General features: G+C 36.5%; 1 protein-coding gene across 1 annotated transcript; it reads left to right on the top strand.

Annotated features, from left to right (window-relative positions):
* The first annotated feature begins 10,526 nt into the window (after positions 1-10,526).
* Positions 10,527-12,711, top strand: LOC113360709. Its single transcript, XM_026604181.1, has 5 exons — positions 10,527-10,681; positions 11,157-11,443; positions 11,612-11,853; positions 11,945-12,000; positions 12,120-12,711. The coding sequence occupies exons 1-5, from the start codon at positions 10,527-10,529 to the stop codon at positions 12,709-12,711; spliced, it is 1,332 nt and encodes a 443-aa protein (XP_026459966.1).
* The last annotated feature ends 3,521 nt before the right edge of the window (positions 12,712-16,232 follow it).

Below are 16,232 nucleotides of genomic sequence, written 5' to 3'. Positions count from 1 at the left end.
TACCAAAAATTGTTACAAAATTACCATCCTCGATGTGACGTTACAAAAAAGAATATGCATTAGAAAATCGGGAATTACAAATTTTCTGATTTCGTGTAGTGGTAATCGTGTACGTGATTGTGACAAAATCGGAATTGTGAGAAAGCTAATGCCGTTTGACAAGCTTCTCTGGTTTTGATTTCATTAAACTTTGATTTTGAAATTACAGACTTAATCTTTCTCTCTCTCAGGTGTTTTTAAACACTTCAAAACACGCTACCTTCTAAGCAGGTGACTAACGTACATTTTAACTGTCATCTGGCAGTTACCACACACTACACATGACTTTATAAGTTTGCACACTCAATTTTCACACAAGTTTAAGATTGTTTCTTGACAACCCCCCCCCCCCCCCCCCGGCAGAGACACTGAGCTTGTACCGTAATGCTGAAAACCTACTGCTAGATAAACCCTTTGTGAAAATGTCTGCTATTTGATCCCGTGTTGAGAGAAAACGAACATCCAAAGCCTTTGCATCAACTAACCCCCTGACATAGTGAATGCAATCTCTATATGCTTCATTCTGTGATGAAAGATTGGATTTGATGTTAAGTATGTGTCTCCCATATTATCACACCACAGAACAGGTACCTTTGGAGAAGAAAATTGCAGTTTATGAAGCAAGGACTGAACCCAAACTAGTTATAAAGTAGCATCTGTCAGAGCACGATCCTCTGCTTCTGTGCTAGATCTTGAAACTGTCTTTTGCTTTCTGGAGCACCATTAAATAATATTAGGACCCATAAAAAGTGTCATGCCACCAGTAGATCTTCTATCAGTGATATCACCAGCCCAATCAGCCTATGAGTAAGCTTGAAGTTGAAGAGATATAGACTTCTTAAACTGCGAACCATGAGAGATAGTGCCCTTTAAATACCTTAGCATCCTCTTCACAGCTGACCAGTCTGCATCAGATGGATTCTTCAAATGTTGACATGCTCTATTAACAACATAAGATATATCAGGTCTTGTAATTGTTGCATATTGAAGTGCACCAACTGTGCTTCTATAGAGAACTGGATCTTCAAATGGAGAAGAATTAATCACAGATGTTGATGTAGAAATAGAAGTTGCACATCTATCAACATTATCCATTTTAGTCTTGACTAGCATATTAGAGACATATTGTTCTTGAGAGAGTAAGATACCTGCTGAGTTCTGTGTAGCATGAATTCCTAAGAAAAAAAATGCAAGAGACCCAAATCTTTAATGGCAAATTCTTTGCCTAAAACAACAATGAAATAATCTATGTCAGTAGAAGAACTTCCTGTCACCAAAATGTCATCCACATAAATTAAAATGTAAAGCAAGGAAGTAGATGTCACTCTAAAGAAAAGTGAAGTGTCAGTATTAGAAGAAGAAAACCATTCTTGACCAGAAACTGACTCAATCTCTCAAACTAAGTCCTTGGGGCTTGTTTCAAACCATATAGAGATTTTTGAAGCTTGCACACATGACTGGGAAGCAATTTATCCATGTAACCAGGTGGTTGATCATGAAGACATCTTCAGATAAGTCACCATGTAGAAAATCATTCTTCACATCTAGTTGTCTTATCTGCCAGTTCTTGTAAAGAGAGATAGAAAGAATGATCATCACAGTAGTAGGCTTGACCACAGGGATAAATGTATCTTGATAATCAATCACTTCAACTTAATTATAGCATTTGGCCACCAATCTTGCCTTATACCTTTCAATAGAACCATATGCTCTTCTTTTTATTCTAAAAATCCACTTGCAGCCAATCACATTTTGTCCTGCAATTGCTTGCACCAGTTTCCAAGTACCATTCTGCAACAGAGCAGTGATTTCTTCATCCATAACAGCTCTCCAATTAGGATCCTTACAAGCTTCAGTATAACATATGGGAACTGTAATATCTTCACACACAGACTGAACTTCTGAAGAATAAATTCTTGGTTTGGGTCTTGTGATGCCCATTTTACCTCTAGTGTTCATATGATGAGCATTTGAAGCAACAGAAGTAGGGGGTGAAACAATATCAGATGAAGATGAAGTGCCAGAGGATGATATATCAGCTTCATTAGGAATAGGTTGCAATGTAGTAGCGGGTAATGACTCAGTAGCAAGTGCAGTTGGTGAAGTAACATTCATAGTTGGCAGAGTAGCAGGAATAGAATCAGAGACCAATATGGAAGCATAGGGAAAAACTGTTTCATCAAACTGTACATCTCAAGATAATAATTTTATTTGTATGTGGATTAAAGAACCTATAGCCCTTGTGCATAAGACTGTAACCAAGGAATATACATCTTACTGATCTTGGCTCCAACTTGTGATGATTAAACTTCCTGAGATAGGGATAACAAGCACTGCCAAATGTGTGTAAAAACAGATAGTCTGGTTTGATGTGAAACAAGAATTCCAGAGGTGACAAGTTTTGGAGTTTTGGTGTTGGAAGTCTGTTAATCAAAAATTTTGTTGTCTCAAAATCATATGACCAGAAAGATAAAGGCAAAGAAGCATGATGAAGTAAGGCCAATCATGTTTCAACTATACGTCTATGTTTCCTCTCAGCTGTTCTATTTTGAGCATGAGCATGAGGACAAGACACTATATGACCAATGCCACATTTATCCAAATAAGAAGAAACAGTTCTATATTCACCTCCCCAATCAGAATGAACAAACTTAATTCTTTTACTAAGTTGATTTTCCACAAATGCTTTAAATTTCACAAAGGTTTCAAGTACTTCAGATTTATAAGCTAATGGACAAAACCACGTAAATCTACTAAAGGAGTCTATAAAGGAGACATAATATTTGTAACCATTAATAGAACAGAATGGTGAGACCCATACATCTGCGTAAATCAAATCTAAAGGACCATACACATTATTTGTAGAACTAAGTGGATAAGGTAGATCATGTGTTAGAGAATAGCTCGGTTGAACTCATCAAGCGTTGGTATGTCAAGTTTGGTTGTCATATTTTAGTGATTCAAAACTCATGTTAAGAGTCGCTTGATTATGTACTAGAGTCAACTTCGTATAGGTTAGCTTGAAAGTATTAGGATATGAGACAGCACAAGTATTGCGAAGACTTGAAGATGTGAAGAAGCAAGGAGCTACAACGATAACAATCATCTTTCTACTTGAGGTTAGTGATATTTGACTTGAACTGTTTCATTCCCTAACGTATCTTTCAAGTCGTGCATATTGAAAACAAAACTGCGAAGCATATTTGAACTCTAGATAGACATAGTATTAAGGAATACAATACGAGGTTTATTGCTTAACCATTAAACTTTATAGATAAGACATCGCCATAATCATTTGAATGTTATTGTGATTATTTATGGGTATGAGGTGAGGATCATAGGGAACAATGTTTTACATGTGTTTTAAGGAAGTAAGTTCATAAACTTGTTTGTGAACCGAAAAGGAAATTGCAAGGTGTTATTGGTTTTGTTATTCATTGATTATCTTATGAACAACCAATATGTGTGATTGAGTATAACCGCTCACAACTTGTTTGGGTTCTTGGTAGAACTATTCACAAAGGCCTGACTTATGTATTGGTATGACTTTTATTAGTGAAACCGATCTTAAGTAATCACCTGAGATGGTATGATCGGGTTTGTGATTTTATGTCTGACCAAAACTGGGAAAAGGGGAACCGATCCTAGTAAGAGGTGTAGTACATCACAAAGGGGAACCGATCCTTGTATGAGGTGCATCAGGTTTATAGCACATAGGAAAACCGATCCTATGGACATGTTCAACACATTCAAGTTAGATACCATATATATGTGGGGAACCGATCCTAGTACCTAGTCAACCAAATTTTGGAAAGCTAGTGTGACTATGCACAATACTCACATGGAGGTAGAACCAAAACTTATTTTGGTAGAACCGTTAAACCCATGATTTGTGATTGAATGTTATTTGATCAATCGCATAGTTCTTGAAAGTCATATGAACCAATTCTAAACTTGTTTGGAAGTGTGGAAAATCAGTTTCAAGGTTGTAAGTATGAAAGAGAACTTACAAAGTTAGGATGTCGACATACTTTGAACACGTGCTGTGAATGTTTATTATTTAATTGTTAAAAGTTATTCCTTAATAGCTAAGGGAAGAGAATCCCAGGATCGAAACATAAATAAGTTAACAATCTTTTAATTAAGGTTATTAATTTTATTTTTAGGAAAATAAGAATTAGTAATGTGCATTTAATAATTAAAGATTTTCTGAGAGATTTCGATCATTATTTTTGGACTGAGCATTTCCAGGAATTATGGAAACCGAATTTTTGCTTTAATGAATATCTTGAGAATATTTTCGGCTTTGGAAATTCCTTGGTGTCCAAACTTCCTAGTCTATAAATACTGAAGTTTGCATTTCTAGCAAACTAATCCTTCGTAACAGCAAACTACCTCTTGTTGTGCTGCTACTGGTGAAGCCGCCTATTCGGAGAGGAGAGTAACCTAATTAGGCGAAATCTCTTACGGCCGCTCGATTTAAAGTCTTCTTTGGGATTGAGAAGCTCTAGTCAGTACCGTTGGTGGGAAAATAGATAATTACGGTTTATCTTTTGTTTTTCATTAATTTGATTGACTAATGGTGGTTGAACTTTGATTGAACCTAGTTTGTTTATGCTTGAGAATCTTCTATTCTGATATTAGATTCACTCAAACTAGTTCAGAGTTTTGACAGGGATCTTTAGAATGTTGTTAGTTCTAAAGACGATCTTGTGATAATCCATTGTTAACAGACTACGTTCTGTGCGTGATTGATCACAAGATATTCAAGTGATTGTGTGCAGGTGTTTATTGAATATCTAAGAAGATTTGAAGACGAAAAAGATATTGAAGATTTCTGATTTGTGAGTTCATAATCTTTGGTGTGCACAATACTTGTTTCGGTAAAAAGAGGATCCAACTAAAAATCGGTTTTATCCTTGTGATAGAATTGGATTGATTAATTGAGTAGATCGACATCAACCCAATTCTTTGGATTAAGAGTGTCGATCGCAAAATCTTAACGATTACTTTGGTAATTGAACATAAGATAGATCTAAGGACCTGGCGAAGGAGTTTATGTTAAGATAAACAGAAGAGCCTTTGTTCGACTCATATCACTTGGTTGAAGAGATTTGATACCAAACAGATTTGTTGTTCCTTTACTGTTTGGAATACGAACCAAAGTAATTGATCCAAGTACGTGACTTATTTATAAGTTGGAGGCGTGGTAATACATACAGAACTAGGTGAACTATAGGTTTAGTTGCTTGGTCTCAACTATACGAAGTTGGTGTAATTTTGTGTAGAGGCTTAATCCTGAGAGTATTCAATTCTGGTCTAGGTCCCGGGGTTTTTCTGCATTTGCGGTTTTCCTCGTTAACAAAATCTTGTTGTGTCATTTACTTTTATTTTCCGCATTATAATTGTTTTATTATAATTAAAGTAAATCACACAAACGTTAATTCCTATTTACTTGATTAGTGAATCCTATTGTGTTTGCTTAAGTCTAAACCTTTTTATCAAGTAAACATACTTCATTGTTGTATTGTCTCGATCTCGTATCCATAGACGATCACATGAAGTGTGAACCGATTAGTTGTATTGTATCGAATCAGTCTATAGACAATCACTTTCGGAGAAAGGACTTATAGGTATGAAAAGTTTTAGATTGAGGTATATTTGGGTACCCTCGTCTTTTCAGCATGACTTTTTGCTGATTGACATGATGAACAAATAGTAGAGGATAAATAATAATCAATAACTCATCTACTGAAGAGAGAACATGTTTGAGAGTCTGATATGCTGGGTGTCCAAGTTTGTTGTGCCAAATTTTTGATGAAGAGAGCCTAGAAGAAAATGCTTGCTTGAGCTGAGAAGAAGTAAAGTCCATGTGGTAGAGACCATCTTTAACAGTACCATGAAGGAGCACCTTGTGTGTAACCATGTCCTTTATAAGAAATTTATCAAAGTAGAATTCAAAATAGCAGTTATTTTCTTTGGTGAATTGAAGAACATATATCAAGTTCTTGGTAATACATGGTACATGAAGCACATTAGAAAGACTGAACTGAACATAATTATTGATGAATGTGGAAGAACCAATATGAGTAATATTCAAACCCGATCCATTGCCAACTTTGACTTGATCATAACCTTGATATTCTGAATGCATATTAACATTTATACGATTTGAAGTGATGTGATGTGTAGCTCCAGAATCATGGACCCAGCTAGATGATGAAGAAGCACCTTCCTCATTGTAAACAGCAAAAGTCTCAGGTTCAGGGCACCAATAATCCTCAAAATCATCACCATATGAATCATAAGAAGTATGATATGCTTGCAGCACTGAATTATCAATATGCATATATCTATATCTGCATTCAGGAGCTAAGTGTCCTGGTTTCTTGCAAAATTGACATTCAACATAATAGTCATACTTTGGTGTAGGAGGATAAAAGTTGTTTGATCCACCAGAGTGACCAAATCTTCCACCATGAAAATTTATACCTCCTATGAATCCTCCTCTGAAACCTCCTCTAAAGTTTCTACCACCGCCATTTATATTTCCTCTAAAGCCAGAATAGCTAAGCCTTTCAAAATTACCACGATTTGAAGTATTATGCCAAGAAGAATAACCAGAATTGTTTGGATATGATGTACCTGAATAATGTGGATAATCATTGTGTGGATAAGCAGGTGCACCAACATGTTGTGAAGATTGGAATTGTTGTTGTAGCGGTTGTAACACATTCGCAGAAGCAGTAGTAAGATCCACCTTAGATTCAACAACAACTCTAGCTTCTTCAGATAACAACAATCCAAGAAGTTCTGATAAAGTAATGAGATTCTCATTCTTCAACCGTTGAGTACAGATCGATGTTTTGAAAACATTAAACTCAGATGGTAAGCCTTGTAGAATATGAATTACCAAGTCTTCATAAGATATTCCTCTACCAATTTGAGCTAATTGATGTGAAATGGAACGTGCCTATTGAAATAAACTAACATCGAGTCTGAGCTCTTCTTCAAACTAATCAAATCAGTCTTAAGTTAGAAGAGATTTAGTAGCCGAATTATAATTTTTGTTCCAATCGATTCCAAATCTCATGAGAAAAAGTGCAATCGATAACTTGAGAATGAATTTCTTCAATACAAGCAGAAAATAACCAAGATAAAAGAGTTGAGCCTGATTTACCCAATAAGCATAAGTTGGATTGGAAACAAATTCACTATCAAGATCAGAATCGACGAAATCTGAAGCAGTGACGATAACAACACCAGCAGGAGATGTTTTTCTTACATATTTCACAGGACAGTGAAAGGATCCATCAACGAATCGAAAGAGATCATAGCTTCGTATAGTAGTGGAGCTATCTGAGATTTCCATAGATGATAATTGTTTGCAGATAATTTTGATGGAGATTTGAATGTTAATGGTATATTTTTGTTTGAATTAGCCATGGAAGATTGAAGATGATACTCAAAATTTGAAGTTAAAATTGAAAGGAATATGAAATTAGGGTTTTATATGATACCATGTGAGAAAGCTAATGTCGTTTGACAAGCTTCTGGTTTTGATTTCATTCATCTTTGATTTTGAAATTACAGACTTAATCTTTCTCTACACATGACAGTTAACTGTCACCTGGCAGTTACCACACGCACACACTACACATGACTTTATAAGTTTGCACACTCACTTTTCACACAAGTTTAAGACTGTTTCCTGATAGAAACATGCTCCAGCAATCCAGACATGGAGGATCTCAATTTCAGTGATCGATCTTTTCATATAACTTGTGTCACATAAATCCGCATTTCATACCCACTTTTACTTCGCAATAGTTTAAGCAGGAGGAAAAAAAACACACTTAACGCACAACATTTGCATAATAAAACCAACCACTCAAACACGCAACATATTGAAAACAGACACACACTTAATTTGAGTTAACGTTACAGAAACATTACACTTTCGACATTAGCATTCACAGAAACAGTGTCCTAATCGGCAGCTGAAACCACTTTCTTGCATTGCCGACAACCGAACTGTCTACATTTGTGGAGACAGATCTCTCCAGGGCGTCACATTTCCTTGCACATCTGGCTTTACATCCCCTACGAGTTTGGGCCTTTCCAATGCTCCTGACCACTCCATTTTCACCGTCAACACAATTTCTAAAATATGAGAGTTGTGCTGATGTTGTCTCTGGATTATCATTCAAAATATGATTATAAATTAACGACTAATAAAAATCTATAATATAGAACAACTAAAAATGAATGTGATGTAGATATGATTTGGTGATTGCTACTTACCAGAAAAACTAGATAGAACAATCATGAGAAATAGGAAACAAGCCAAAACAGGAAAAGTGATTTTTGGAGCCATTTTCCCTGCTTCAATATATGAGCGGATGGATTTACTTGTTTTTGAAAAGGATGAATGATGGATGGATATTGTTGGATACAAACACTTGCAACACCTTTCTAACAGGTGATAGAAGCTACTTATCCTAGTACTAAGTTATCTTATGATTCTTATCTTTTCAATTTTTTGTAAGCTATCTAAAGTCCAAACTCACAGACAAAAACGGGACGTTTGCTAAGTTCGTTGCACGTTGGCACGTTTGCTAAGCAAAGAGTTCACTGCACGATGGAATTTTGTTAGTGCACTTAGTTCTTTCCTTCACTAGCATATTAGGATAAATATCTATTTATCATGTTCAATATGATTACACTGATCTTTTGGCATACCTAGTTACATAAATCTACGACTCCTCATAGTTTTAATTTACACAGCAATTACTCATTTTAAGCAGAAACACACTTAGCACACAACATATTGAAAAGCTTTCTACTTAAACACACCTTGCATCGTTGACAGCAGTATTCACAGGAACCCTGTTCTCGGCTTCACACAACGGCATAAGCAGCGGGGACCAGTTTTAAGGCTGCCGGCTACAGAATGTTTTACCTCTGAGGACACAGATCTTCTCATGGCCCGGCATCTCTTTGTGCTAGTAAGTACCGGGATATGAATCAATTTTAAGGTTCTGTGAGTGAGCCATTAGTTAAAAATTATGAAGTGAACAATCTTGAATTGCAATTTCGGGGATATTTTGTTTTTGATGCTCGGAAGTATGCTGGTAATAATTAGTAGCTCTAGCAGAATATATAGCATCTCTTCGAATGAACTTGCCACGCTGCATCTAATTTTATAAAGTGCTGGCGCTCATTACAGGATTGAGCATGGGGATACTCTTTATTATTGTCATGGAGTATATTTCAACTGTTATTAAGACACTAATAAAGTTAGAAAAGTGACACACACCAGAGCAAGAACTAAGAACAAAGTAGGATGAATAATAACTAAGAAAATATAATGCACAAAACAAACAATAAACTAGGAACACAAGGAAAAAGACTATTCCGGTGCCTAGCTAGTTCCTAGTTAGCATGCGCAATATAATGCAAAGTTTGACTTAGATAATGATATGTTGATGATGATGGGGATAGTGTGTACTTGCACCGTTGCACGGTTCCTGGCCGGGTATAGTAGCTGGACAGCTGAGGATTTGAGGGTTTGGTTGAGGAATCGTTTTTACAGCAACAATTGCACATAAATCTACACCTGAAGTTACATCGCAATTAATAATTTAAGCACAAGAAAATAAAAACACACACACAGATAATACACCACCTAGATTATTATACTTACTTTTGAATTAGAAGAAGGTAACCCCAAACTTACCAGCCAAAGGAAAACCAATACCACCCCAGTTACAAATGAGAACGGTAAGTAGGAAATTAACCATGAAACAACTTTTGAATTTAAACACACAACATACTGAAAAGCTATATATACTTCACAAATCGGTGAAATATATAGTTGGCTAAACGCAAAAAAACATCATCACACCTTGACCTTGTCTATGTTCTTCACACAACAACATTTGCAGAGGAAACCGGATTTAACTTTTCTTTCAACAATTTCTAACTTTGACGACAACACATATTTCCCTTTTCTATGCACGTAACATTTCGCTAGGCATCCGATTTTACATATCTGGGAAGTTTCGGCACGGAAAGCTCTGATCGTTCCCTCTTCATCCTTGATACACTTTACAAAATAGTCACACCTTGTTAGTGCTTGTGGTTGTCCTTGTAATTGTGCTGATGCCGTCTCTATATAAACAATCAAAGCATACTTATAATTAACCTTGTTAAATTGGGTCCTATGCCACTTAATCTACCCAATTCACAATGATAAGGGGTGTCTAATATTTATGTAAACTACCAAAATTACCCTCAAAAAAATATTAATATTACTAAATTAATCTCATCAATCCTTAATAAACCTAACTAACAAAAATCAGTTTTTATTTTTAACATAAAAATCGATTCATCTCCTCCACTCCCTCTTTTTCCATTTTTTTGAAACCAAAAATCGTCGATGATCGACGATTCAAAAATGATTAATCGTTTCTTTCTTCCATAAAATGACGCATCCAAGAACTAAGTATGCTACTAACAAGAATCATTCTAGTGATGACAATCCCAGACTTGTTGAAGCGATTCGAAATAGAACGAAGAAAGTGCAAGAACAATCCGAAGCCTCTCGTATCGCACAGGAGGAAGAAATGAGTCGAATCATGTACTTTTATATCAACCCAATCCTCTAAACTAGGTTTTAATAACACGCTTTAGGTTAGAAATCGATAATTTTATCGGATTACGTTAGTCACGAAGTAACCCAATTCTTATTAGAAACAAATTATGTTCATAAACTTATAGTCCGATTGTTCTGCATGTGAAAAGGAATTGGGGATCGTTAGTGTATAAATAGCCTGATTGTTGTATCCAATCTTGCTGGATCTTATTTTGTTGGAATCGAATTACATATGTCTTAACAAAAACCGATTGTTTAGTTCAGAAACGGACTTTATATGTATGTCGAGTAAACCGATTTCATGAATCGGTTCACATTAGCACTTGCAAAAATCCGATTGTTAATTTTATATGTTTGGAATCGGATTTCATATGTATATCGAGTAAACTGATTATATACCCTGACTTTAAAAATGCTTTCTATTCCATTGTTTTTTGTTGCTTAAATCCGTATTCTACAGGCAAAAAAATCAAGCCGAAAAGAAATATAAGAAGAAATATGACCATGCTACTCCTCATCCTTTGGGACCTCGTCGAAAAGACGGTAAAAATTTTAATTCTTCCCACCGAAACCCAAGGGGCACGGGGAGTAAAGCCAAAGGGATCATCATCAATGACCCACCACCACAAGCGGAGCAACCAACACATGAAGAATCTGATCCCAAAACACCTACTGAACAAGAAGGTGGTGACAAAGAAGAAGAAAGTGATGAGGGAGTTAATGAGGAACAAAGTGGTGGCAAGGAAGGTGGTGAAGAAGAAAGTGATGAGAGTGAAAGTGGTGAAGATAGTCATGGCAAGAAAGGTATTGAAGAAGAAAGTGATGAGAGTGAAAGTGATGAAGAAGAACGTGACAAGGAAGGTGGTGAAGAAGAAAGTGATGAGAGTGAAAGTGATGAGAGTGAAAGTGATGAAGAAGAAGGTGACAAGGAAGGTGATAAAGAGATAAGAGAATTCGTTCAAGAACAAGAAGGATACCCTAAAGGAAAAGGTAAGAAGAAAGAAGTTCCAAATAAGAAGAAAGGTGACCACAGGACCGATGAGTTGAAGATGTTTGCTCGCGGACCTGATGATTCACCTTTAGGGATACCAGCTGATGGAGGAAACGTATTATGGGGTTACAAAGGAAGTTGGGCCGACATCGTCTACAATACCATAGTAAGTACCTAAACCTTGTGCCATATAATGTAAACATTATTATCAGTGTAGTGTTTTGATTGTTGTCCATCTTGGTTGTTTGGTTTTATAGGATCACAAGCATGTCGTCCGTCTTATGAAGCCAGGAACGTCAGTGAGTAAGATGAGGCAATGCCACTTATAGCTGATGAATCAACCAGTGGAGAAGTTCAGGAAGTGGTCGATCTAGTCAATTCTACGGGGTTGCTTTCTGTGGTCAACAATTTGGTCCACCTTGGTTATGACAGACCTCTTTGTTCCGCCTTTGCCAAGAGATATTACGTGGAAACGAATACTTTACATCTTCCGTTTGGAGAAATGACGATAACTACAAATGATGCGAAGTTCATTACCGGGCTAAGCATAGAAGGTAAAGCCGTGAAGCACAAAGAGTACGTGCAAGAGCTTGAGTGGGACAAGATTTATGCGTGGACCAAGGAAGTGTTCCAATGGGATGAGGAGAAATCCAAGAAGGAGATGCTAGTAGGTAAGGCAAAGCAGAGGATATTCCATCTCTCGAGGCTGAGGAGCAACTTTATGGGAACAAAGAAGATTCGTACTGAGGGAAAAGAGGTGACGCCGCAACGTATCATTGCCACGGCCAATGCGTATGTACTCTATATCCTTGGAGCTGTTATCTTCCCCGACGTTTCTGGTACCCATGTGAATGCCAACTTTATCCAGCTGTTGCAACTATTTGGCAAGATACAAGACTACTCTTGGGGCATTGCCATCCTTGCACACTCTTTGACGGAGTTGAGGAAGGCTTCTGGGCTCAAAGGAACCAACTCGGAGGGAATATGGCTTTTCTGTAGGCGTGGATATATTTTCACTTCCTAATATTTGCGAAAAGGACTTTTGAGAACAAGGATTGGGACGGAGAGCACTATGGAAACAAGTACACCTACAGAAGTAAGCCAAAGAAACAAAGAATGGATTATCTGAATTTGAGACGCCAGTTAGACAACTTGACGACGAAGGATGTTGTCTTTGATCCTTACAAGGAGTCTTTGGATAAAGGAAAAGGAAAGAAGGTTGGGTTCCCATACCAAGGTGAATATCATGGGCCTTTGTTTCACCCAAGAGGATATGTAATGTACAACCCGTCGAGAGTCGCAAGACAATGTGGTTACATACAAAAAATCCCAAAGGCGCACAAGGATTTCAACTTCAATGAGACAAAAACCAAAGCACATGATAGTGATATTGTCATTGTTCACCGGCCTTTCCCATCATGTGATTATTGGGATAACAGAGCGTTTCACAAATATCCTTTGGTTGGTCCATATCGAACAGATGACGAGGCAATTCCGCGTTACACGCCGTGGTACCTCAATGTTTATCATACTCGATTGATACGAGTAGATGAGAGGCCCATTATAGAGGACAAAGATACGACTCTCGAATACTTGGTGTGTATTGTTACTCAATTACGATTTTGTTAATGGTTTTAGCATTATATATTGAATGTTTGTTATTTGAAATTGAAACATAGAAGATGAGTCGGACACTTGATAACCCGGGTAAAGCTAGAAATCAGGGAAGGGAAAATGTGAAGGACAATGAAAAGCTAATTGATGAATTGAACGGTCTCGAAGATGTAGAAGCTGGTGCAAAGTTTGGGGAGCATTATGAGGATGATTCTGAGGAGGAAGAGAAGGAGGATGAGCCAAAAAAGAAGAGAAATAGAGCCCCTACCAAAAATATATCTAAAGGTGCATCGAGCAGCGCCCACCCTAGTAAATGAGGACGCGGTGGACGTGGTCGTGGTGGTGGACGTGGTCGTGGTGGGGATGTTCATGAATGAATGGTTGTATTCATGTTTATGTCTTTAAGTATGGATAATTATGGAGTCAAAACTTATGTCTTGTCTTAAACTTATTGTTGAATTATGTTTGGTTGCACTCCTAGTTTATGAATGACTTAATCTGGTTTCTAGTTTATGAATTACTTAATGTGTGTGGAAAAAATGGAGGATTCTAGCATTTTTCTGTCAGAATCGGTTTACATATAACTATATGTAATCCTATTATGACAGTTTCCCAAATATTCAGCTTTAGAATCGGGTTTCATGTACAAATATGTAATCCGATTTTCTTGAAGAAAAGTTATGTAACTTTTACAATCGGTTTACATGTGATTTACAAAAGCCCGATTTGTTAGAGAAAAATTTATATGATTTTGTAAGGACAAAATCGGTCTATTTGATAATATATAAAATCCGATTGTTTGAATTGAATTCAAAAAAATAGCCGTTGAGACTTCATCTATATAAGGACAACCTCTTTGAGCCACTCCCACATCACACACTTAGCCTAGAAAATGGAATGCGAACCGTTTGAAGATTTGTGTCTGGTAAAATCCTTTGCTAATTCGTTCTGCGAACGTCCGAATGAAATCTATTCAATGTTTTGGAAGAGATTTAAAGAGTTCTTTTATGGGCGTACCGCAAACCCCAATAACCGAAAATGGAGAGACTTGGCTTTTCGATTCGACTACATAAAAGGGCAATGCGAGAGTACGTAATTGTTAGAAATATGGTTTACCACTATCATCCACGAGCTCCTCTTAGGTAAAAAGTGAGTAATGCTATCATTTTTATACCCATGTCAACTACACTGGTTCACATACTAACATATAAGAATTCATTGAATTTCAGCTGGAACGTTTCAACGGGCTATGGAGAATTCGTAATGGGGAAAGAAAGTTCATTCACCACAAAGAATATACGACGTTGTACCGACGTACTCGGAGGTTCATTGATGAGCATTTGATGTGTCAAATTCTAGAATTCCCATACTGAGTCCTATATATATGTAGTGGGCTAATTTCCTAAACTATGTAATGAATATTTTGTTTCTGAAAGTAAGGAATAATCGGTTTACTTGTGCATTACAAAAGCCCTATTTTTGGAATCGGTTTATGTGCGTATTGATCAAACTCCGATTCTGGGTTTACATCTTCCTAAGCATAAAACTCAACCCAGAATCGGTTTACGAATGCACTAACATAAACTGATTCTGGATCGAGTAAAAATTAATTTTTTTTACAAGTTTTGGTTATCGATTAATGAAAGTTAATTTCAGGATTAACTTGATTAAACATTATTTAATAATCCGAATTAACACTAATTTAATAAGGGTATATTGGGAATTAATATAAATATTGGATAAGTTGCATAGACGCCAATTAAGTGGCATAGACGACAATTTAGCCAGAATAATTAATTATTAATAATATGTACCAATAAGTAAACTGAATATATGTATATATAGATATGATTTGATGATTGCTACATACCAGAAAAACCAGATGGAACAATGACGAGACACAGGAAACAAACCAAAAGAGGAAATGTGATTGTTAGAGCCATTTCTCTGCTTCGATTTCTCAAAGAAGTATACAAGTGGGTGGGGATGGATATTGGGTATTCAAAATACAGTTCATATTTATAACGTCTCCACCAGGTGATGCACATCTTAAATTAAGAGAACGTGCATGGAGTCTACTTGTATTAATCTTATCTATTTTTCTTTACTTGTTAGCAGTAACCTGTCTACACTCATGGACAACAACGGCGCGTCTGCTAAGCAAGAAGAGTTCACTGCACGTTGGCACATCTTATAGTGCACCTTAATAGCCATATATTTCTGTCTGAGTCATGTTTTATGTGTCATTGTCTGAGTCATTACTTCTCTGTCTGAATTCATTCTGTCTGAATTCTTTATGTAACTGACAGAATATAGGTGTCTTTATCTGATTGGCTCACACTTTGACTTATGGGTGTTTGCCAGCCATTAACGGTTTCTTGAGTTACCGTTAGCTGTTAGATATCTGTCTTTATATCTCTCCTTCTCTCTGTAAAACTTCAATGTTTTGGTCAATGAAATTCATCTGATCTTCTACAACAACTACGGTATCAGACAGAAAACCCTAAATCTCTGGTTTTCTGGTTCGATCTTCATCCGCTGCTTCTCTGACTTCAGAAATTCAATCATCTTTTTCATCTTCCTCGCTATTTTTTCATCAAATAAATCATGTCGAGACTCATTGAATCTTTAAATTCTTCGATTACATCGGTTCCTGTTTATAGTTTAGCTAATATCATTCCTCTTAAATTTCAGGATGATAACTTTCTCGCATGGAAATCTCTTATTACTCCAGTTCTTCAAAAATTTCATGTTTTTGGTTATGTTGACGGATCTACTCCATGTCCTTCTCAATTTATAACTTGTACAACCAGATCGCGACCAACGGTGAATCCTAACTATGCTACTTGGAAAGATGAAGATACTTGTGTTCTTCTTCTTCTCAATGCTTCTATTTCTGCTACTGTAATCGTACATGATGCTGGTTTTTCA

This window comes from Papaver somniferum, chromosome 3, assembly GCF_003573695.1.
Source record: "Papaver somniferum cultivar HN1 chromosome 3, ASM357369v1, whole genome shotgun sequence".
NCBI classification, from domain to species: domain Eukaryota; kingdom Viridiplantae; phylum Streptophyta; class Magnoliopsida; order Ranunculales; family Papaveraceae; genus Papaver; species Papaver somniferum.
This window is presented reverse-complemented; position numbering and strand designations above follow the sequence as displayed.

Coding starts and splice junctions, on each gene's coding strand:
- LOC113360709 (XM_026604181.1), top strand. CDS start 10,527: ATGACGCATCCAAGAACTAAGTATGCTACTAACAAGAATCATTCTAGT. Junction 11,444..11,611: donor ACAAAGTGGTGGCAAGGAAG/GTGGTGAAGAAG, acceptor AAAGTGATGAAG/AAGAAGGTGACAAGGAAGGT. Junction 11,854..11,944: donor ACATCGTCTACAATACCATA/GTAAGTACCTAA, acceptor TTGGTTTTATAG/GATCACAAGCATGTCGTCCG.